General features: G+C 39.1%; 1 protein-coding gene and 1 long non-coding RNA gene across 2 annotated transcripts; one reads left to right on the forward strand and one right to left on the reverse strand.

The window, feature by feature from the left end:
* Window positions 1-769: 769 nt before the first annotated feature.
* On the reverse strand, window positions 770-15,294 carry thrap3a (thyroid hormone receptor associated protein 3a). The gene is given in 13 exon segments (XM_063878646.1): window positions 770-2,160; window positions 2,272-2,418; window positions 2,512-2,522; window positions 2,525-2,588; window positions 2,590-2,692; window positions 2,781-2,956; window positions 4,240-4,324; window positions 4,629-4,740; window positions 4,968-5,137; window positions 5,384-6,064; window positions 6,382-7,293; window positions 10,052-10,193; window positions 15,119-15,294. Coding segments are annotated over 12 exon segments (2,823 nt in total). The 5' UTR covers window positions 10,174-10,193; window positions 15,119-15,294; the 3' UTR covers window positions 770-1,920.
* Window positions 8,482-10,358, forward strand: LOC134861437 (uncharacterized). Its single transcript, XR_010165410.1, has 2 exons — window positions 8,482-8,702; window positions 10,058-10,358. It is a non-coding gene; the product is annotated as an uncharacterized LOC134861437 (long non-coding RNA).
* Window positions 15,295-22,077: the final 6,783 nt, after the last annotated feature.

A 22,077-nucleotide genomic window follows, 5' to 3' on the forward strand; every position in this document is an offset into this window, starting at 1 on the left:
AGACAGAATTTCACAAACCCATACCGGATAATACATGCATTTTATAAGAATGATTCAAATGTACTTTAGTAGCTCACCCTGTCTTTTGCTAAACATGTTGTGTGCTTAAAAACAATTCCTCTACGTCTAGTTTTATTCACTTGAGGAAATGATCTTTTTTTTATCCTGTAAAAGTTTTCTCCTGGTGATACTGAGTGACAGCTCAGCCAAATATGTAGAAAAAAGGTTTGAAAGCTGATATCAATTTGTAACAAATGGCTTTATTTCCAAATAAACAGAATTTACAGCAAAAATCACCAATTTGACCCTGAGGTTTTGTGTCATAAAGAAGAGAATAATTGTTTTTTTGTTTTATATTTATACTTGGTGACCCAGACATGTCAGAGGGCAGAACATGTGACTCAGGGTTTTTAAACTTGTGGTTGCAAAATGCTAATGTCTGAATACTTTTGTTATGAAACAAAAGATAGCGGTGTCATCGGAAGACTTGCAAACCATGTAGTCATTTTCCTGGGCAGCTGATGCATTCATTTGTTTACAATGAGAAACAATTGGTGTGTTGTGATCGGGGCGCTCTGTGAATAAAAATTTGCAAACAGCAAGTGCAGTCGTATTGTTCTCTAGGTGTGTATTAACGAGATAGACTCATCCGTTTGTTTACGTATATGTTAATCCTCTCTGGTGTCACTGTTAAAGAAAGTCATCATCTAGCTGCGGACATGCATTAGGCCACAGATTGCTTGATTTTTTTCTCAAAAAAAGGCAGACATTAAAGTAATCAGTGTCTCTTTAATTTACAGTCTCCAAGAAGAAAAAACATTATCAACATCTATTTTTAAAAAAGCAATATTCTCAACGCAGGCGACACTTAAAACAGTAAAATGTGAATCTGGTGGCCTGAATTGTACAAATAAGACCAGCGGATCCACAGCAAGGCACTTAAATGTAAATGTAATTCAATGATAATGGCAGTTTTACACACACAGATGAGCTTTATTCTAGACTTCAAGTCATTTAGTGATGATAACTAACATTTTTTACTCTAAACAGAGGCTAATTTGAGTGTTTTCCCCACAATTTTGACACCGTTGAACACAACTTACATAAGTGATTAAATCCTCATTGGCTTGTATCAAAGCCACAAATGAAAAGCACATCAGTATAAAGAGGGGAATTCCTTTACAGAAGTTAAACTCCACGTTTGGGAAAAGAGTATAATCAACACCAATACTACACATTGATAAGTGTTATCCACGATGAAGCAAAGAGCATTTTGTTGATGTTAAAATGTTTAATGAGAAACATCTACACCAGCTAGTTGTGTTGATCTGTTGGGTGTTGTACAAAGAAGGATAGTAGAGCATAACCTTTGACCCCTTACAGTTTGGTCCCGTGTCAGATCAGGGTCTTTGTAGAGTGTTGCATTATATCAACATGTCCTACGTTGTTTTTATTGCTGCAATTAAATCCAGATAAGACACAGCTGAAAACAAAAGCCTGCTTTTTCTAGAAAGTTATAAATGATTTATCTTGTTACCCACTCACAAAACATGTCTTCAGTTGCACAAGTATAAGGCACACGCTGATTTTATCTAGGATATGATTTTCTTTCTCAAAAAACAATTTTCTTTTTCTAACAATGAAACATTTTCCCCTCTAACCATAAAAAGCTAAAAATATGTAACTTAAATCCACATTTGTATGAGAAACATCAATTCAACCTTAAACAGTGCATCTACTAGATATGAGTTCTATCCTTATGTCGAAAATAGTTATGTTTAAAGTTAAGTCAGTACTTTACGCTGACATTAAAGTCTAAAAGGGTCTTAAAAGAGTCCATTGTGCTGTGTAGAATCACCAAGTGAGATTGTTTAAAAGCACAGAAGAAAAATTAAGATTTTCAGCATACTGCTTAACTGCTCAAGTCTTCTCCCCTTCCATTCCTCCATCTTTATGGTCCTGTTGACTCTCCTCTTCCTGAGCGTTGTCTTGCTCCCCGTTGATCTGGAACTTGTCATGGGCCCATTTGGGGCTGTTGGTGTTGGGGCCTCCGGTGGCTTTGCGGATGATAAATCGAGCCCTTCCACGCGAAGCGCTTCCACGTCCGCGCCCTCGGTTGTCAAACCACTTGCACTCTGCTTCTCGTTCTCTGTCGTCGTGCTGAGAGAAAAAGTATAAAGTGTTGTTATTTACAAACTTGAGCTATAGATTAAACAACACCATGTGATTAATTTAAACAAAGATGGCAGGACTGAATGGTTAAGATCCTACCAGGTAGTATTTTCTGCTCTTGGGAGTGAACTCGGGGTCCCAGTCTTCACTTTTTGGTTCTACTTCCATGTTTGCTATGGGGTTGCTATGTGAACTGTTTCCCTGATTATTGCCTCTGTTCCAGCTCCGGCCACGTATTCGGACTTGCTGTAAACAGATAATAAGGCAAGAACAATTTACAGTGTAAGTTTACGAAGCCATTGTTCCAAACTATGCTCCCCCATCATGCGTTAAACTTACAAATCCTCCTCTGGCCTTCCTCCTTCGACTGGTCCTGTTGACTCTGTTTGACCCAGTCTGGCTCTGTCGAAGGCCTTTTTCTTTGGGATCAGACTTGCCATGGGGCTGATCTTCTTTATGGGACTTAGAAGACGAGGAGGAAGAAGATGAACTTGAATGACTGCGCTTCTTTTCACCTTTCCTAGAAGGTCAAAAAGGTACATTCAAAATCTTTCACGGCCAAAAACATTTGTAGCTTTTTCTAAACATTACACGACAGTTTCACATACTTTGATCTCTTTCGGCTTTTCGAGAACTTCTCCAAAGATCTCTCTCCACTAGAATCTGGGGACTCTCCCACAGCTTTTCCCCGATTACAATCTCCCTCATGGCTGGAATATTTCTTACGGCGTTCAATATCCAAACGAAGATCCATTGGATCCTCCTTTATTTTATCCACGCCATCCTGAGCAAATCAAAAACAGAACACAACGTCGTGGATAGACTTTGGATTAGCATGTAGCTGCTATCAGTCGGCTTTAAACAGTAAGGTCCATGGGTAAAGGGGGGGAAACCTGGGTAACAGCCAGCTGGCATAAATAAAACCAAGCCATTCTGGAGGGAATTTTCTAGAGCACTTAAAGGGCCAAACCAGTAGTTTTGCATGTTTAGGATTTCCTTAAAATCTGAGCCATTCTTCAGAGCAAATGTTTTAGCTTGATTTCTGCCTTCACAGCAGCTTTTTTTTTAATCTGGTACAAATATCTACTTCAAAAGACTTAAGATTTGCTGCAGATAGGCAATTCATCACCGTCAATATTTAGTCAGCTGTATCTTGGGTTAAAATCAAGTGGTCCTCCTTACTGGTGCATTTATGCTTGTGGGAAAGTCCAGAATCCACGGCTCCACTCCAAGACTCTGCTGCACTACAGCAACACATGGTCCAGCATTTTTTCACATGATCTTTGCTCCTTTGTCTTCCATGTATGACATGTCTTCCACTTGAACATCTGTGAGCATCACAGACATGGTTCTTTCAGGTATTTTAAAACCAAGTCTTTTTAAAGCAATCCCTGAATGTTCACGGTGATGTATTGCCTATTTCAAACAAGATTCAAGTCACTTTAAATGTGTCATCACACTGATTTAAAAGTTTACAAACTGCCTAGATGAGTTACTGTATGAATGGCAAAATGACTGGTATGGTTCTTTAAAAATGGGGAAGAAAAAGATGATAGGACTGTTCATGCTAATTGAAGTTCAATGTTTAGTAGTTTTCACCCCTCATGTTTACAAATGCTTGACCATAAGTGTGCATGCTCATCAATAAAGAAGTATTGTGAGGGTTTACTCAGAAAGTTAGGCATGTATTTAAACACAGTTGCATAAAGGTGCTTGCTGTCGCTAATTTCCGTTCTTTATTTTGTTAAAGAATACTTACGAAGACAATGTCTTAGAGTCCTTTGAACAGCTTTGGCACAGTGACTTCCTTTTCTGAACTTATATGATTCATTAGCCTTGGTCAGGCTCTTGCCCACAGTCTAAGCAATTCACCATGTGAGAAGGTGACATATAACAAACAACAAAGTCAAAGTGCCTTATTTTGCATTTGCATTTCTTAGACTGTGCATCTCCCTCAAGGTAAGCCACAGGCTTTCAGAGAGTGCAGTCTAAAGGCATCTGGCTTGCTCATTCGTTTGCTGGTGTTTGTTTTTCCAACACAATTCATACTGCAAAATATTCAGTCACCTTGTAAGTGCCATCCTCTGAGCTTTTCATCGCCTCAAAAAGTTGAGAGTGTTTCTTAAAAGCTCTTGGTGAAACGTCAATTCTCCTGTGAGAAAGAAAAACAATTCAGACATGATCATTTATTGCACATATTCAGGAACTACGGTACAGGGGCCACAATGACAAACTTGGCTACATTGAACTGCAGGGACGACACAAACAGACAAAAAGAAAAGAAAATCGGGTGTGAAAAAAAAAAGGTCCTCCATCAAGCATAAGAAAAACATAAGCAAAGATAGTCTGTTGATTTTCAGGTAGGAAAGGTGAGAGAAATACCTGAAAGCTGTTAAAAGAGGAGGTGAAGCCACAGCACACTGAAGGTGAGAGGGTCACTCAATAGGCGACTCTACCTGTGTATCTCTGGGCTTTTTCTTGGCTTCATCAATTCCTTCTCTGCAGCTCGTCTTTGGTACATGGTGAACCGCTCGTTTAGAGTCATTCCAGAGGACGGAAAGTGCTGAGCTGTGCAGGAAAACATTAATAACAGCTGTTAGAGGCATTTGTGCTTCTTGTGGCAGTCCCTTTTAAATCCCACTGTGATACTTCATTTCAATTGAAATTGCCATATGCGATAGATTTTATAACATTCAAAAACACCATCTGTTTGCATAGAAAGAAGTTGTCCTTCTCTCATTATTAACCATGTGGTGTGATGAGATTACTCCACTGTGGACAGCAACAGGACTTACCTTTAATGTGGTGAACGATGGTGACTATGTGTTGAGCAAACAGCTCGGAGGGACTCCTCTGTAACTGAGGAGCCTGAACATGTTGAAAGATAGAGCGAAACTCCTGATCCTTTTTTGAGGACTGAACAAGATCCTGGGACAACTGTCGCTCCTCAGCTAAAATATTAGAGCTGAAAATGACAACAAAAAAGTATTTAGTCTGTTGCTTTTTGATTTAATATACACTAAAAACAGTTGTCAGATCACATGGAACAGTATTAAAACGGTTAAAGTCTTCATTATATCATTTTCTTAACAAATCAGTACACCATACAGTTATATTAGCTTCTACTGCCTCAGCTGGAGGTACAGATATGACGTCTGACCTCCTGAGGACAGACACAGTATGGGACAAGGAATCATTATGTGATGCTCACCTCATCAGCCTCTCTCCGAGGAAATCCATTCTGACATTTACTTTTGGTTCCTGTTTTCGTGAGGACATGAAAGGAGTGTCCTCTCCCCTGAGCTCTACGTCAGGGTTCCTCCATGGTGGTGGTGTAGGAGATGGGATAGAGGGAGAGTTTGTCATCTTCCTGGCTTTACCTGCCATGTCTGGTGACAGTTCCTCAAATTTTCCTGCCATCTCCCTCTTAGCGAGGGCAGCAGATATTGCCGCTACTCTATCCTGCTTTCGACTAAGATATACATCTTCTGCCGCGGAGTCAAGGTCACAGCTAGCAGCCTTTGAATAACTCACATTTTGCCATTTGCTAAAGCATTCATCAAACAGCTCCCGGGCTGAGTGTGTGACCCTGATCTTTGTCTTAGAGGACTCTTCCCCATTTTGCCAGTCTTTGTGAAGTGACTTTGAATGAGGCTTGACTATCATCTCCTCCTCTTCCTCCCCGTCAGCAGACAGAAAGGGAGAAGCTTTCAGAAAGCTGTTCAGAGACACTTCATCACCATTGTCGTCGTTGTATTTTCTTGACACTGGGTCAGAAATATTCTTGGCTGCTCTGCCATTCACTTTCCCTTGTTCCATTTCCACATCATTTGCATCTGTTTTCTTGCCATTTTCCAAAGCTTTGGCTTTTTTATTTTGCTCCTCCAAAAACCTAAAGAAAGACAAAGAGATGAAGAACTGAATCTAACTGGGCATGAGACAGCTGTACAAGTGAAACCAATCGTTTGTACGACAAGATGTCATGAGAGGCCTTACAAATAGCATTTACTATAATAATTATGTATTCAATCATGACAGAAGGACGTTAACACATGCAGAATTTCATTCAAAGACAATGTCGACAAATATCATATTTTGAATCCCCCTAACCCTCCAAACATTTATTTTTTTGTATATCTCTAGAGCTTGTATAGATTGATAAACTCGTGAGAATTAATATGATTTAAAAAAGAGTAAGACCAGTCTTACTGTCTGAAGGCAATGGAGATGGCAGTTTTATCTCCATCCAGGTATTCCTCGTTGGAGAAGAAGTCAAAGCTGGAGAGCATTGGATTTAGACCTTCATTAGAGGGTTTTTTTGTTGAGGGTGAACTACCCACCGTCCTCCAGGAGGGGGCGCCATTGCTGATGTCCTTTGTGATTTTAGGGGAAGGACTAGACTGGTTGGTAAACTGGTTGTTCGGACCAACAATAACAGCAGAGCTTGCCAGGCTACTGGCTCTCTTTGGACTGCTGCTGCAGTCCGTCAGGCCTTGCCAGTTCCCCTCAGCTTTCCCACTGCAGCCGCTTTCTTTAGCATCTCCTGCCAACACACTGACAGGCTCCGCTGGCTCCTCATCTCCCCCTCCTCCCTTTTGGGCCTCATTGGAGACAGAAAGCTCGTCTTTCACATCTTTGGAGTTTGGATTAGTCAGCAACAAGGCTGGCTTCCATTTGGGAGAGGAGGAGTGTGAGGAAGAGGAAGAATGCTGCGAGTGTCTGGATAAAGGCGAGGAGGATCGGTCTGAGTGGTGAGAGTGACCACGAGGGGGGCTTCCAGAGCGCTCCTGGAGGTTGTGAGAGCGTCCTCGTGCATGGTTTGGCTGCTGCTGCTGGTTTTGCTGTTGTTGCTGCTGCTGTTTTTGAGGGTACTGCTGCTTCCAATTCTTCCAGTTGGGGCGGAAGTTGTTATTGTTGTTGTTGTTGTAGCCACCTCCCCCACCGCCACGCTGGTAACGTCCACGTGGGAAGAAGCCCCGCCCCCGCCCCCTGAAGTTGTACGGCCTCCGGAAGCCGCGGTGGTAGCCCCGGAACTCACGGCCGTTCTGGTATCCCCTCGGGTATTTCTTCTCCCGGTTGTGAGATGGAGAACGAGATCTTGACCATGACCGAGACCTAGAGCTGTGAGTGAAAGCGAGAGGGTAAAGAAAGAACCTAGTTATTGCCTTTTTTCTTCCAAAGATGAGCACAATTGTAGTTGTGTAGTTTTTGGCCCTTTTTTTGATGAATGTAATGAAATTAAATACAGCACTGCCTTTACACTTCACATCTGTCTAGTGTAGTCTCTCTTACAAACCTTTTCTAAGCAGACAGACAGTACATGAATGATGGTGAAATGACAGTGACAGTGATGATATAGCTCAATACAATAAGACAATTATAAACTGGTCAGTAATTAATACAAATATTTGAGGCAATGTGTATCGTAGACCGGTGTGTATATAATCATAATTTATATAATCATTGGTCGCCTGACCTGGGTATGATAACGTGCTTGCAAACTACAGGTATTGAATGAATGTTTGTTGTTTTTGGTGGTTTTAATTGATAAATACATTTGAAAATTAAAACATATACCATAAAATATCGGGACAGTGAAACCATAGAAGTAATCACTTAAAGCAAAACAACACTGCCACTCAGAAAATACTTTAAACATAAGGTGAAGTTAGGTTAACCATTGGCCTACAGACATGCACACACTTATATAAAACATATCCACATAAAGTTGCATCCAACATCATAAATCGTTTGGGATTGACAAAACACGTGTCAGTACAGAACAGCCCACATGAGGAGCGCTGCATGGAGAAAGCAGACTTCACACGGTGGTTCTGGCCAGGCTGCAGGGACCAACTCGGCCACATGGGGGCTCTACTGCACTTCTGATAAAAAAAAGCCTTGTGTCGTCCACTAGCATGAACCTTAAACACAGTTTTAAGCAATGAGATAGTATGTTCTCTTATTTAAAACAGTGGTTCAGTCAGCCCAACATGCATCTTTCAAGCATTTCAACACAACTTTTGAATATAAACGGAGCAAATCCAGTGTAGACGTCAAACTAGCCTTGTTCTAAAAGCATTTTCTCTACAGCTACTTCTTTTGCAACTTTCCTACAACTGTCACTAAATAAAAAGTAACTCCTCAGACAATGTCCGTATTATACTTTTCATTTAAAAAAAAAGGAACATATGAGAAGTTAGGGTTAGGGTTACAAAGCCTACATATATTGCAGATACAATAGTTTGAATTGACAGCCCAAAACAGCACCACACTTCATGCAAATAAATGTTAAAACCATATTCAAAGGCTTAAAAAAAGCACAAGACTCACCTAGTGTGTTTTTGCATTGGAATACAGAGTGAGTAAAGAAAGCAGCGCACTGAGCAGCACTGCACACTCACAGTGTGAGCTATGGATACTACATCTCGTCTGGCCAACTGGTGGAGCAGCGAGTCATATGGAGCATGGAAAAAAAAACTCCTACTCCAATCCTGACTCTGTGCTTGCCGGGCTGCCGAACCAGTTTGGTGAGACTTTTAATATCTTGACACGATAATCCTGCAGATATCCACATCTGAATTTAGTCTTAATGTAATGTTTCAGCCAGAATCACTTTAGCTTCTCTTATTAGGCTAAACATGAAATAAGTCACATCAATTTGTTTTTAATAAAACACAGTCTGTATCCATGGCTTTTTTCGCTACTGTGATTAAAAGGAAGATATTCTCCAAATTGAAACCATTTGTTTTGAGATCAGACATGTTGGAGATGATTTGCCCAGATAGAGATAAAATGTGTTGTTGGTTTTTGTATCTGAATATGTGTTTATATACACCTAATTTCAATGTGTGCTTCGAGGCTTGAACAAGTCCAGTGTGACCACAAATCCATTTGCCTACGTGCAAGGTGTGCTCAGGATGTGAAAAAACATTAGATTCCTTCCACGTCCAGCTTTATGCCAATTTGAAAAAGAAATGCTGCCACACTGCCAGGAAATGAGCCGTCTTTGACTTTTATTGCCATGCCAGTTATTCTGCCAGGAACAGCAAAGGCATTAGAGTGAAGCCTTTGTTTTTCTTACTAACGTGCAGTTTAGCCATTAGATAACCCCACATTTTTATCCAGCATAACAAACCAACAAATGCTGCACTTCTTGATTAAAGTCTTGATAAATATTTTGATATGGCACAGAGGCAGCCGAATATGGAATTGTTGCATGCAGTGCAAGCTGAAATAATATTCACTCTAACTTAAGTAAATTCACAAACCGGCAGCTGAACTCTCTCTCAAACGTCAATTTCCTCTCGATACAGTAGCCGACTCCAGAGTTTGAGTCCGGCCCAAATCCATTTAATACGCTGCACTAGCTTTGTGAGTTCATGAGAACCAAAGTCATAAAGTCCAGGACAAGACAGGTCTTGCAGATGGAAATAAAAAAAAGATCATGTAGCTGAGAAGACTGATTCTTATAACAGAGCACAGACCTGTTGGTGCCTTTCCCACTGTCACAATAGAACTACCGGTACACATTTTTGTCAAGTCTTACAAGTAAATTGTTTTGTCTATTCCTTAAGGCAAGATTGACTAGACAGAGTTTAAGTGTAAAATTAGCTTAGCGGAAAATAAAGGATGATTTAATAATACTGATGTCTGTGCATGACGAGACAGCACTCAGCCTGCTGCACCTGCTGCTAGTTTTCTTTTTCCTCATCACAGTAATTCATTCTTCAAGCATTAGCTGGGTTATGGCATTCATACAAACTATGAAACCTTTTTCAAGAATCTGCCAAGGCACAGATGCATTGACTACAGAAACACAAATAGATTGTTCAGCAACAATATTGTTTTGTTTGTTATTCATGAAATGGGACTTTACCGGTAGTGGCGCTTCCTCGATCGGGATCTGGAGCGGCTCCTGGAGCGAGAGCTGGAGCGGGATCTAGACCGGGACCTGGTGCGGCTCCGAGACCTCGAGGCTGATTTTGGCGATCTGGACATCACTGCAGCCAACCCTCAGACTGTTGCACAAGAGTAATACAACCGAGTTAGGATTCAATCAAATCTAAATTTGGAAAACAATACTTGTCTTTTTTAGTAACCTTTTCAAGCCAATGGTTTTCGAAGAATGGATATTTATCCTCTGAGTTAACAATTGTATGAACAATTAAAAACATTTAAACAAATCCAAGAGTCAAAAATACATGAAAGACAATATCCGACAGAGATGAGTCAACCGAGAGAGATTTCAAAAGCGTCTCAACACAAAAACTGAAAGAAGAAAAACCGAACAGCTGTAAAAAAAGGAAGAAGGCAATAGTGTTGGGCATCCAAACGTTTTTATTTAGTCTCTGATCATTTGCATAGAGGGCTGTCTCATGTCAGTCATCTGCCTACTTTGAGCCTGCAATTAAATACAAAGATACAGATATCAGTGAGAATTATTGTTATCCACTGCAGAAGATATATAGTTAATCACCCAGAATAATATCAAATCTGGAAACGAAAATGTCTTAAATTAAAGGAAAACACAGTTTCCAAATAAGGTGAAAAAAGGAAAGACGGTGTGACTATTATTTATTTTAAAGTCTCATGATGTCATGTCATTCCTTTTAATAATAAACTCATAAAAGTGTCCTTAATCTCTAAGCCTCACCACTTCATCACACATTCAGTATCATTTACACACTTTATTTTAATTAAGTTAAAACGTATGAACTTCACACAGCTACACATGACAGCTGCTGAGAAAGGGACAACAAGAGAAAGTTAAAGCTCTGAAGAGATGTGGTTTTAAATATTTAGCACAATTGACAGAGCTGATCATTTTAGGGAAGAAACGACAAACAAGGTTTTGCTATGATCTTGTCAAATACAATGCAAAGTATCAAAAATGGAGAAGTATTTACGGGAAATATAAGGTTACTTAAAAGTTAAACCAACTAGATGGAAACATAAGATTATTTCCTCTGTGGCTACTTGAAGTATCACATTTGCATGTAGTCAGTGCTGTGAATCTGCTTCCAGAGAGATGCTAGCTTTGAAATGAAGCTGAAGTCAGACCTCAGCATACTTTTCACTTCAAAGGATGTTCCTTTCGACTCATCTCTATAGCATGTACTTCTTTCCAAGGTCCACGAGGCATTATCTATGACATATGATCCTCCGGGTATGGTAAATGCCAGGGATAAAATAATTGATCTTTCATTATGAAAGTCCTCTTCAGGGACTTACGAAGGCGGAAATTGCCTACTACACATGACAGGGATTTTAAAAACCAGCACACGCTATCACATGGTGGTCCAAGTGTGCATCCTAGCTACTACTTTGGAGAATCTTGAAATGGATCTATCTTCCCTCATCTCCTCCTCGTGCTCATTGAATTTCCCACTCTCCTTATTCCTGGCAGCTTGTTGTTTTTGGCTTTCAGAGAATAATTTCCTGAAGGTCTAGCTGCAACAGACCGTTGATTCAGCTTACTCTGCACATTTTAAGAATGGCATTCAGATGTGCCCCTTTCCAGCACATGGTAGCTAAACCGGTAAAATAAATACATTGTAACAACCTTCCTAATTTTGCTTTATATTGAAGAGGAAGTGGGCCTTGGATGTGGAAAACGTGACTGGATTATTCTACATTTGCTGTAATGCAATGTTTAAAACCAACATATGGCTGAAAATAGTCTTGATTGGGCTTCAGCAGTCTGTATACAGAACAGCTTCACAGAGCTGAGGTTTCACAGCCAAAGTAACGTTTCATTATGACTGTATGTAAAGTACATGCCCATAATAGAGTCTGCCTTTCATATTCAGTATAAAAACTAGTTTGGGGACATTGAATGGTGTGATGTGTTTCGATAGCTTTTCTCTAAAGCTCGATTGATAACCAGGTGCAGCTGTCCGCCTCACGTTGTGTGGTCGGCAGGCTAATCACTGCGATTTCAGCCTCTCTAAAAGTCTGTGGTAAGCTCGCTCTTTAATCACTCACTACTGGATTTGCGCACAAAACGGAGTTACTGACACATGCACTCACACGTGTCTAACTGTACTTGTGTTGCGAGGACTTGTAGTTCAATTGTCTCTAATGTCTGCTTTCTTATCTTTACTAAATCACAACACTACAATTACTTCATCAAATGCCAACTGTATCCATGTGTAAGTCAACCATTGAAACAACCTTTACTATTATTGCAATTACATTTTTCAACGTTTCTCTTAATCCTTCAACTCATGACAAGGTCAAACAATGACACAGCAACACAAAACAACATCTTTCCTGGTTCAAAGTCCATGCTTCTTGTCCCTGGGGGGTTTTATTCTGACTTATTTAATTGTGATTATTGATTAGCCAATGCTTGTTTCATTATGTATACGAGTCTGCTATACTTGTTTGACTGGTATCGTAATGGACACTTGTGGTCATCTTTTTTTTTTTTTTTCCAGGAACCACAGAGTGCTAGCAGGAACAACTTTCAAAACTACAATAGCAGCTCTTCATCATTGCATTGACAAAGTGCAGAGTAGGGTGAATAGATGTGTTTGATATAGTAAAACTAAATTAAACTGATGATGCTTTTCACATGGATACAAGTTCAACACACACATGATTAAGAGCCCCCCTCAGGGTTTGGAGCGACAGCTGAGTAATCCTCATCAGCTGTTTATTTCATGTAACGGCAAAAGTAGCTCTGTTCAACAATGGTCACGCAACTTGATACACAGCTCAAAGAGTATGAGAAGAAACACTCAATCAACAACCCTATCATTAAGACTTGGATGCCAGAGCGCCAGCTGGAATCACATTTGCTATCTATATGTGCCCCTGAGACACCCCGCTCGCTATTTCAGAAAAGCCACAGCAACTGTCATTGGCACAATCTCTGGATATTGAAATGTGGCAGACCCTCTTAGTGTTCCCTCGAGACCCTTCATATGCTGAGGCAGTTAAGGGATAGTGAAGCTACTGGCAGAGCTGTTCAAGTAAAGATAAACCTTTTAGTTTCCTTTGTGGGTATCAAATGAAAAGAAAGTCCTCTGAATGGCCTGATTCATTCAGATATGTCTGAATGAGTATTGACTTTGTCTTGTTTGTCTTCAGGGAGCTACTCAAACTGCTAGGCAGACACATTGATGACAAATGGATGACCTTATGCAGAGAGTTCCTGCAACATTATTCTTTGCTTATCACCTACAATGACAGATGTGAACACCATTCAGCTTGGCATTGAACTTGGCCTAATACGATACGATACGATACAATATACTTTATTGTCCTGTAAGGAAAATTTGTTCTGGACTCCGTCCTGCAGTTCCGCCTACATGTAAACAAACGTAATAAATATTCAAATGCATACACATATCATCACTCGTTACATGTACTGACAATAGCGACCTATTGAACAACTCATGGCCAACAATAATGGCTAATTGCTGCTAACGCTCTGCTAGCTGAGGCAGTTCAATACCACTCTATTGTCAGCAGATTTTTGGAATAGGTTTTGATAAAAGAAGTTCTTCTTTACAATAAAAACGTTATCAAAGTTAGCATCTGTCACGGCACGGCTTCTAAGTCACTATTGCTTTGAGAACCCCCAAACAGCAGAGTGTTACTGAGGCATCCTCACGCCGACATGCTTCTCAGTTGTCTGTCATCACAGCGTTTCTGGAACTCTGCTGCATACAAAGGGAACTCATCAGCTAAAGGTCCGCTCTATTTTAGTCAGCTGGGAACAGCCTGGCCAATGATGGGATATAGTGCTATGTTTCCAAAATGCGTACCGTTGTTATTTGTGTTTTTCTGCACCTAAATGTCTTTACTTCAAACCGTCAGTGTTTATCTTTTTTATAGGAGTGGCATGCTGTTTAACTTGATTGCTTTCATTTCTGCTTTAGAGAGTCCAGTACATTTCATTGAAATGCTGACATTAACATTTGTTCTCAAAGGAAATGGCATAGGTCAATGTTGGCAACAATTCCAATCCACATACACCCAACAAGTTGATTAAATAATCAGTATATCCTCACAAATAAAGTGGCATGGACACAAGTGAAACAAACTTTCCTTCAAGGTAACTTCAGTAAGTGCCAGCATATTTGAATGTGGGCACACCTTTTCATTGTGTTTGTTTAACAAGATCAACCTCAACCAGGATCCGGCAGCCCAGCAGGAAATTCCACGATAATGTCTTCCAACTTTTATGCATCACTGGAATCCAGAAATAGTTTCTCATTGTACCTTAAAACAAATCTGGACGAGCCTTTACAGGAAACTGTCAATTCTTGCAGCTATACTTGACATGTTGGGCTACTTTCAAGATTTTAGCTGTTTACAGTAGGTGGATGGGCAACTGGGTGGAACCTGCAATCACCAGTCATTCACAGTCATTGTGCTAACCACTAAAAACAACTTGTAAAATTATACAACTCTTATACTGAGTTCCCCCTTGAAGCCTCTGGTGGTCTGGAGGTTGCACTTTGGAACACTGAGCCATTTAACAACGATCAAGATGCAAATGTTCACAATGCTGTGGTTGAGCTTCCAGAAAATGATTTAACCCTTACTTCACAGATAGATACCTAATAAACCCGGTAGGGTCATATCGTGGATGGGATAGACACTGCATCATCCTGGAGTTTCTATATGTCCATCATAATGCATATTAACGCATCAATCAAGCGCGAATATAATAGAACATCGATCAGAATTGAGCACCTTACATCACATAAGGAGAGCATTCAGATCGATGGCTTGTTGATTTTTACCGAATTCTGTCCAGAAATGTCTTTAAGATACACAATTTCTCGTCAAATAATGCTTTAGAGTGACTGTGTATGTGCGCACGAAAACTGGTTTTCCATTTTGCTTGCATTAAATTATTTTCCATTCAACTATTCCAAATCCAACCGTATGATTGCCCAATAAATGCTTAAAAGACGAGACTACTCACTGGTTGGCGTTGTCGTTCAGTGTTGTCGCGTCACATTCAGGCAGAACAGTGTAATATTGCAGAAAATAGTATTTCTCCCTGGTCCTCTGTGTGTCTGTGCTGTTGTGCGTAGTTTAAGTCAAGTGTGTGTATGTGTGTGTGAGGTTGGACGTGTGTGTGTCAGCCGGAGTCTGCAGTGTACAGAGAGAAAGGGGCGTGAGCGCGCGCGGCCGAGGTTGTCGTTTCCTTCCGCCGTCTGTCTGTCACACACACCGCAGAGTCGAGTTCAGTGAATCGTGGAATAAACAACAATAACTACAACTCCATGATAGAGACATGTTTGTGTACTTCAAACCTGATAGTATGGACGCAGATTTGCGAAGTTAATTTTATTTTAGGGAAATGTGATATCTATAGAAAACAGATGGACTGACTCCAAACCGAAATCTGACGATTTTTACCAAGAACTAAAACAATATAGTAACACGATTGAAAACATTAGGAATAAGAAGGCAATCGAAACTAGTTGTGGCAAATGTTCAATCTGAAATTTAAGACTGTATTTTTCTTTTTGTCTTGATTTACTTTATGTAATGTTGCTTTGTGTGTCTTCCCCTGACGTGGACTTTTTGGTGTGCCAAATAACCCTAAATAACACCTTTATGAGAGTGTAAACGAGATCTGAACACTGCAGACATAGAGCATTTTGCTGTCATGGAAGAACGTGCACTAAATGTGTATTTCAGCAGGAAATGCTCTTAAGTAGTAACCAACATTGCTCTGCGATTGCCATAAGATCAGTTAAGCTTTAATCTTGTTTGAATATGCACACCATAGCTTCAGCACTAACAGATGGATGTAGGGCTGCCTGATAATAATAAAAAACTTGCATTGTATTGATAATAACTTAAAACTTATTTGAATCTGTTACAGATTATTGGTTCCAGAGTAAACTGGAGTATTTATGGAATTTCTATCCTGTCATTTAATTAGGACAAGCTATATTTATTACTTAACTTCTGTGCTATTAAAATGTAATCAACCATTCATCAATCAATCATTGATTATGTTTTATTGCAAGTGAAGATCAAAAGTTTTGGAAACGGAGGATTCAAATGAAATCCACGTTCACACATAAAGCACCGCAAACACATTGTAATTTAGATCCTGCATTCAACCTATCCTAGTATAGGGGTCAAATGCTTTGCTCGAGGGCAACTCGGCAGTTCCCAGAGGTGTACTGTTATTCTCAAAGTCTCAAAGGGACTTGAGCAATCCACCCCCCTGTTCCTAAGCTTGGTCAATAAAGACTAAGCTGCTTCCTCCCAGTTGAACCAGTATTAATCCCTTGGTTAAATTCAGAAGCTATCTGGCAGTATATAGTTTTAAAAGACAAGGAAAAAGAAAGCTCCTCCTTTACCAGCTCAAAAATGGTATATTATGTCATTTGTAATGCAGTTTTGTGCAAAATTAGAACTTTTACTGAACTACAATTTTGAGTTCTAGACTTTTTCAATTGGTATTTATTCCAGTTCACCTCAAATAAACTGCCTTTGTTACTCATACTCAATTATTTATATTAGTCATCTTCAGTTTTAAGAGTTTCGTCACCAGTCTTCTAACCCACAAATATAATTTTGTTGGCATGGGTTTCATTATAGGGTTTCAGTGACCCATGATCTGATTCAAAGGCTTTTTTTTTTACCCTGCCAATAATGTATATGGGCAAAAAATACTAACACTTGTCTATTAGTTGGCCATGAAAGTGTGAATTTACAGATGAATATCATCGATAAATGATTGAAAAGCTGCCTAGAAATTGAAGCCTGCGTTGTAAAAGAGTTTGGAGTGAGGCGTTGCTGTATAACAAATCTTTAATAATATTCCATTCATTTAGGGAAAGCTTGATGAGACTGTGATAAATAGTTTGTGTTAAAGTCAGGAATGCTGTCTCTCAGTATAGGACTCAATTCTAGGATCTCTTATCTTCTGGTTTTCTTAGCTTGATTTCATTATCAATACGATCTACATTCATTAAAGTCTAGGTTAAAGTTCATGTGGTTTCTGTGTACACTCGTTTTCCTCCCCTTGGAATGTGCTACCCAAAAAAACAATGATTATGTCTGCACAACATAAACAGAAGCAAACCGAGTCTATCGCAGGGACTCTTCTCTGATCTCTATCTCTATGCATCCGTGAAACAAAAAATGTGTCATGCACGTTTACTGTAAGTGCATCAACATATATGGTATGATTTGGAAAAATTAGTACTTTTCCATTTCTGTCTAGACATAGTCAAGTCACTGTCTAAAAAACACATACTTTGGGATTTCTGGACTTCAAGCGAAGACATCCTCTGGTATTTGGACCTTTGATCCTTTAATTATTGCTTTAAATCTTAATGTAGACTAGATGACATTTATAGGGTGTTAATATTCTAAAAAGCTGCAATAAGAAAGTATTCTGTACCGAATTTACAGAAGCTCAATGTGAGGCTCGTGTGGCTTTACGATTATTTGCTCGTCTGCATGGGGATGGGAGAGTCTACAGAGTGTACTTTTAACCTAAGTAATGTTTTTTATACCAAATAGATTTCTGTGTATGTCAGTTATTTGACCATAAGTAGCACAATGTATTCTAATGCTATACCCTTGCTTTTTACACGCACCTACAAGTAGATGTCGAGGAAATGTCTCATACATCTGTGTGTAGAAAACCACTGAAGTGTGTATTTGCATTGTAAATGGATTGCTCATACATGGCTTTGTTTGCGGATTCCATCGATACATCTTGCAATTGCCACAGATATACTCATTTGATTAATTCAAAATTAGATGAGCTGGAAAATGACACAGTAAAAGAAGTCTGCTACAGTAGGCAAAGTGTAACTCAGAAGCAAAGAGCGGAGGGAGATGAAAGGGAGATTAAGCAGGAAGTGGCGTGTTTGTATTTTCATACATATATCAGGTCGGAGATAAGGATCTCTCACATAACTAAGTGCTTTACTTTCTCGAAAAACAAGTGCCTATAAAAGAAGTGTTGCTTAGTTTGAAAGGCCATAAAGCTAAAAAAAAAAAAACACTACAGCCAAGGAGACTTCAACACAATACCTTTATCTAAAGCCATCATTTGGTCCAAGCTCAGTTTGAAATGTTTTACAGATTAAACTTTGAATTACAAATGTGTTAATATAAATGTACAATTAAAATACTTAAATATAAAAAAGGACATTCCCATCATCTTCAGATGTACTTTTTGTGTATGTACCCGCTCTGGGACCAATTAGGGATTAAGAATGTAACCATTTAAGTGGTAAATGTGAGTGCAAACCTGCTAAACTGGATGAACATTAAACTAGAGGCAAATCTTTCAGAAATCCCTTACCAATAATCCAATGTCTTCGAAAAAGGATTCCCAAAGTTGCATCTTGTGTGATCCAGTTGCCCAGTTTTAGTTACCATAATGTAAACAATTCATATATAATAGATTGTTCTTTTTTAAGTCTCAACCTTTTACATTTAATCATTCTACATTTCAATTGCATTGCCTCGTGCAGTATAAACCGTATTCAAAAACTGTTCCTTGCCAATTTTTAACCTTGAGACTGTCTACTGAAAGTCAGTCCTGAGATGGCCCCTGCTTAAGCATCTACATTTTACCCTGTGGCCCCTTCCCATCCATCTCTCGCCTGTTAGCCCCCCATCATATCGCCACTGTCCAGACACCAGGCAGGTTATTTTGGGCGATCCCTCTGACACCACTTTCTCCCTCTGTGCTGGGATAAAAGGGTTCATACTCCCTCCTACTTTATATCCTTCCCACCTGTTGGAGCTGTCCGTCTCCTTGCTGACATGCCTGAACACACAGAGCTTTATCATTACTTCTAAGTAATTACTGCACCTTAAATCCCCCATGGCTGATAGACTGTGGAGGACACATGTGAGTCACATGTAACCATTGCCTTTTTAGGAAAGTACGCGCTTTCTAAGGATTGAATTGTGAATGAAACTTTAAAACACATTTACTGGAATGACCCTGCCAATATTCATATTCCATTATTGGGGAGGATAATTACTGTGCAAATAAACACTCAGGATGTTTAGATTTTGGTTGAGATGGATGTTGGAGCTCTTTTCAAATATACTTACAAAGTAATTATGATATTCTATTGCATAGGCATGTGTTTTTGTAAAACGTTTGAATCTCAGAGGTAGTTTTGGTGAGCAAGACATTTTGGCAGATACAAACAGGCAGTTGTTAGGCCACTCTTTGCCAGTCCTGTTGCGTTAAAAAGTCCCATCTGGTTGCGGTTATCATTGTGAAGAGCCAAAATCCTCTTAATATTGCTTTCGTTGGCGGAATCAACGTGTAATGCATGTTAAATGCACTCAATTTAAGCAAAATACTCTTTAAAACAAAGCTTTGATTGTTCTATTGATGAACACTCTTTTTGGCTATCATCAAATAACCAAATTGTTTCCACTCCATGCTGGTAAATCCTCTCTGCCTGCATGGCTTTATTCAATATGACTCAGCAGAATGAGTCTGTGTCAAATCCCACATGAGTTCCAAGTTCTGTGTCGACCCACTTTGTACGATATAAAACCCTGGCACTGGCATTGAAACATTGGCCGTTTAACAGCTTTTCCACCGAACACTGGGATCTGAAGGTCAACTTCAAAAGAACAGTTGAAATGCATGCTTTGAATTTAATATTTTTAGGAAATACTGCTTATTTCCTGAAAATAAAAAGCTCAGATTTTAGGTCGGATACGTTTTCGGAGTAGAAGTGCAATACAACAATAAAAAAATCCTGCATTATAAATCTTACTACAGAAAAAAGTATTATCAGAAAATGTTCTTTTGACAAAAGTAGATATTCATGTTAGCTCTCTCACATTAGATAGATTTTTATCAATGTATTGTATTTATATACTCATATGTTTTCTTATGTGTACATTGTAAAGTTATAAGTTACATTTCATAACTAATAACTCTACAATTGCCTTTATTCAATACATGGAATACAATTACAAAGGAGCATTAAGTGCAAATACTTCAAAATAAATAAATACTTCTGTTCTTAGGCAAAGCAGAGCTTGCATTTTCCACTAATTGAAAATAATAAAGTGATAAATAGGATTTTACAGGAAGGTTATGAATCCTAAAACACTCTGTCACACCTGTTTACGACCGTATGTATTTTGGGGTTTAATCTGCAGTTCATTTTGGTACCTCCCTTCGGGTCCAGCTTTCTCACCCTATAAAAGATAATATTTGGCCAGAAAGTGAAAAGACACTCGCTATGCAACCATCATCTTTACCGTCACCATCAGCGTCAGGTTATCGGACACCTGTCTGCACAAGATCGATGTCACTCTTGTCCTCTTTGTTGTCAACGCAGCCGACCCAACGGGGTCCAAAAGATGGATGCATAAGCAAGACAGCTGCTTGTGGCTCCAAAGGGTTCCATGACCCCTGTCCAGAGCCTATTATCGCCTTCTAGATGTTCCTTTCTCACCCATCAGACGTCAGCAGTAGAAGAGAAAGGTGGGAATCGACGATTGAGCTGCTTTCACGGGGCTCTAAAAGAAGCTCTGATTATGAGAATCATGAGCATTTGATAAAAAGACAAATGATGGTACTTGTGAAATCGGTGCACAGCTTTACAAGGGTTTGAAAGTAAATAACAAGGACAGTCTGTCCCTGGTATACTGTATTTATAACAAGTCCAAGACAACATAATTCATTTGTTTTTCCTCCTTTGAACAAGAAGCAGAGGCTTGATTGACTGGGACCAACATTTTCCTTTTTGTTTATCGCCACAAGTTGTTTATGGACTCATTGACGCTACTGAGTGAAAGACAAGCCTGTTGAACTTGATCTCTTCAGCTACTGTTTTATAAAAGGGTGTGGACACAACGGTGTAAATAAAAATGATTGCAGGGTATTTTTATTGAAGGACCATTGAATTACATTGTACACTTGCTGATAGTATTGTACTCTAATCTACTTCATTCAGTAGATTTCTTGGGATCCAAGCCACAGAATAATGTTGACTGTGAAGGAAACAGTTAGTTATTTGTCCTCTGAAGTTGCATTCTTCAGACCTCAGACTTTTTTTATTCATCTACTTCTAAAATAGCAATGTGCTTTCTTATATTAAGTAATGTATTCATTGGACATGTATCTAAGTGGCAATCCATAGCCTTCAATAAGTAAAAACCAAAACATGCAAATCAAGCTAAGCCACATAATAAATGACCTTGTTTTTATCTCACGATGTCACAAAGTCAGATCATACGTGTTTTTGTTTAACATTATCAGACAAAAATGTAGACATTTGTGTATTTTAATGTACTTTATTTCAGTTATTTGAAAGGTAAAGTAGGTCTGTTCATGCCATTGACTCTTTCACCAGAGTGTGAGATGACATCAATAGATGGTACTTACAAAAGTTCAAATTATTCTTATACAGCACAGTAGTTTAAAATACAAGAAAATAAAGCGTTTTGCAGGATTTAATACTGCTGAAATACAGGAAAATGTAATGTTATTAATCCAGATGGAAAGTCAAGTCTGCAGTACTTATGTTTTATATTAGGGGATCATGATTAAGCTCCTAGATCTACAAATAAATACCAGAGCAAGGAACCATTAGTTTTGAAACAAAGAGACCAGTGTGTTACCTTTGAGCATTAAAAGCACGTCAGGCACGGCATCCAAACACCATCTACTGGAATCTATTTTGCACTTTTATTTGTCTTAAGATTAAATACTGTATGTAGCATGAGAAGAATGACTGTCATCAATATCAATTATTAACCATATGCAATAAGCATATCCACTAGAAATCAGCTGGAAATATTTGGGAGTTGCTCGACTTTCCTATTGGGAGTCACTCATGGGTTTTTTTTTCCTTTTCCCCCAGCTACTGAAAACCACATTTTTGGGAAAACTTCTCCATGCATGTCCAAAAA

The sequence above is a fragment of the Eleginops maclovinus genome, chromosome 3, assembly GCF_036324505.1.
Source record: "Eleginops maclovinus isolate JMC-PN-2008 ecotype Puerto Natales chromosome 3, JC_Emac_rtc_rv5, whole genome shotgun sequence".
Classification (NCBI taxonomy): Eukaryota; Metazoa; Chordata; class Actinopteri; order Perciformes; family Eleginopidae; genus Eleginops; species Eleginops maclovinus.